Genomic DNA, 2,778 nt, shown 5'->3' with positions numbered 1-2,778 from the left:
TTTCGCAAGTACAAATCAAGCAAAAACGATAAATTTTTACTTTAATGGTAACGATGCAGACTGTTGACTTATTTCTCGAGCAGTATTACAAAAGTAGCACTTGTTTATGAGACTTTGTACATTTGAATTTAATAAATATTTGCTATGAAATATTTGAAAATTAAAGCTGTTGTAATATTCAATCATTGAAACCTACACATTCCGTTTTTCAATGTATTTGGTTCAATACTGAATATAGAACTTCCTTTATCCGCTCAATATTAATATTGCAGGATCGCGCTCCATCAACTCCACAGGACTGTGGCAATGCAAAATTTGTTCTTTAAATAATCAAATTACAATACAAGTATCGTTTGGCATACCCAACAATTTTATCGAAGTCAATAAAAAAACTCAGAATAAGAATCTGATTAGGTATCTGATCGCTATACCGGCTGAATTTCAATATATCTATACATTCATACCCTACTGAATAGAAAAATTTTTTGTCGAGAAAATAAGTAAGTAAGTATTTGACTTGTGTCAGTTGTGTCGTGATTCGTGCATCTGCCGATATCTGTGCATCGTGATTAAATTAACGGCGGGGGATGAAGCACAAACTGGGGGATGGCATATTGATATTTTGAGATTTCTGAACTCTGAATCTCTGCGCTCGGATCTGTTATGTTTTATGTTTCAGTACTACAGTAAACATTAGTAAATATGTTAAAAATATGTGTGTTAATTTTAGCTGTTTTGAGTTTATTTACAATTACAAAAGCGTCCATAGGTGACAGATCTCTATTTTATAGCCGTTGTATTCACAAGTGTACTGACGAAAACTGTGAAAATGGTAAAACACACACACGATTAACCTTAAAATCATCTTTATGAGAGATGTTATGGTTATTTATTTTTAGGAGTGGATTTCAAAGAAAATCCATCGTTGGACTTGCAAATACTTCAATGGACTTGCAAAGAAGATTGCAGCTACTCTTGCATGTGGCAGACAGTCGATTTCTTTACTTCCAAGGGTCTTTCTGTACCTCAATTTCATGGAAAAGTATGGTTTTATTGTTTTACAATAAATTTTGATAGTTTTCAATAATTCTTTGTTTTATGGTTTTTTTTTCAATTTATCAGTGGCCGTTTATAAGATTTCTCGGACTGCAAGAGCCTGCCTCGGTGCTGTTTTCAATTTTAAATTTGTATGCCCATGCCACTTGCTATTTGAAATATCAAAGTGATGTAAAGTCTACTTTTCCCATGTTCTTTGTTTGGACATGGTTTACAATTGTGAGTTTGATTCTTTCATTTTTTTTTATTTCTTATGGTTTACCGTCAAAATGAATTATTTATTGTAATTGTTACAGATTTGTTTACATGGCTGGTTCTGGTCAACAATTTTTCATGCTAGAGATAAAGATTTTACAGAAGTTATGGACTATTCCTGTGCATTTACTATTGTTCTTACTTTGTTGTATTGTTTATTGTTAAGGTAGTTTTATATGATATTCTCATTTTAATATATCGTCACAGGTGAAAAACATTATTTTTTAAAACATCATGAGTGAATGCATTTTGTGTGCAAACTAATGCATTTAAAATTTTTCTTTTATATTTCTTCAATTGTAATAAATGTTTTTGCATTGAAATTGTAGAGCATAATGTTTTCAGTTGGAATATACACTAATAATACCTAATGCTTTTCATCTGCGGCGTTAGTAAGATAACATGATTAATTTTTTTTTTATCATTTTATTTCATTTACCAGGTTGACCTGTAAAAACGAGACGGTGAAAAAAACCTTTCTAGTCATAACTTGTATTTATTTAGCAACTCTGTATACTCACTTGACTCATCTATGGTCTGGAAGCATCAATTATGGCTACAACATGACATTTAACATTGTAGTTGGTAATTCAAACAAATATAAAACGAAAGAATTTCGAGGATCTTCAAACGTATAAGTATTTTCATTTTTAAGGATTTGCAACGTTTATCATTACCATGATTTGGTGGTATACAAGTTACAAAGAGCTACCTCACATACACCTAGTTGGCTGGTTTACTGTTTTAACGGTATCAGTGACGTTATTAGAGATTGCCGATTTTCCACCAATATTCTGGATCTTTGATGCACATTCGTTGTGGCACGCTTCTACCGTACCACTTGTACAGCTATTATACAGGTAATTGAAAGTAAAATTATATGTACTACAAATTAAAGCACTTCTTAAATTATGACATTCTAGGTTTATAACTTTGGATTGCCATTATTTGAGGAGACAATACTCAAAATCAGAATATAACAAACTGTTATGATAATGTTGTAAATAATAAAAATTTTTTCTTATTTTGTAGAAAAAATTTATTTTTCAAGAATATTAATAATAATATATTATATAAGTTTTTATTTTCACAAACGGTAATGATATGACCTTAGTAAACCCTCTTTTTTCAAATCCTTGACGTTTCACACAATAGAAAAAATGTTTTGAGATAGTGGGCACTTTTTAAAGAGAAGAATCAAGGAATTTTTAATAAAAATATTAGACCAAGTATACATGCATGTCATAAATACAGTTCGTAAAATTTCTTATTTTACACACGAAGCGTTTTTAGAAGCTATTAATCGGAATGTTTTTGATTTAAAAGTACATGACTTAAAATTCTTATAACAGTACAATAAATTCGACATTTCTGAATACAATTAACTAATTAATCGTTTAAATTGAGGTTTACAAAAGAAATTTTTAATAATTTTTTGATACAATATTTAAGTATTTAAAAACATCT

General features: G+C 29.8%; 1 protein-coding gene across 1 annotated transcript; it reads left to right on the top strand.

The window, feature by feature from the left end:
* Positions 1-598: 598 nt before the first annotated feature.
* On the top strand, positions 599-2,304 carry PGAP3 (Per1-like protein PGAP3). The gene is made up of 7 exons (XM_014355178.2): positions 599-832; positions 900-1,042; positions 1,123-1,275; positions 1,353-1,477; positions 1,754-1,896; positions 1,967-2,171; positions 2,235-2,304. The coding sequence occupies exons 1-7, from the start codon at positions 703-705 to the stop codon at positions 2,302-2,304; spliced, it is 969 nt and encodes a 322-aa protein (XP_014210664.2). The 5' UTR covers positions 599-702.
* The last annotated feature ends 474 nt before the right edge of the window (positions 2,305-2,778 follow it).

The sequence above is a fragment of the Copidosoma floridanum genome, unplaced genomic scaffold, assembly GCF_036245765.1.
Source record: "Copidosoma floridanum isolate Cflo_tuat_1 unplaced genomic scaffold, Cflo_Japanese_pri ptg000019l, whole genome shotgun sequence".
NCBI classification, from domain to species: Eukaryota; Metazoa; Arthropoda; class Insecta; order Hymenoptera; family Encyrtidae; genus Copidosoma; species Copidosoma floridanum.
The sequence above is the reverse complement of the archived record's forward strand: the minus strand, read 5'-3'. Positions and strand labels throughout refer to the sequence as shown.

Coding starts and splice junctions, on each gene's coding strand:
- PGAP3 (XM_014355178.2), top strand. CDS start 703: ATGTTAAAAATATGTGTGTTAATTTTAGCTGTTTTGAGTTTATTTACA. Junction 1,043..1,122: donor TACCTCAATTTCATGGAAAA/GTATGGTTTTAT, acceptor TCAATTTATCAG/TGGCCGTTTATAAGATTTCT. Junction 1,478..1,753: donor TTGTATTGTTTATTGTTAAG/GTAGTTTTATAT, acceptor TTCATTTACCAG/GTTGACCTGTAAAAACGAGA.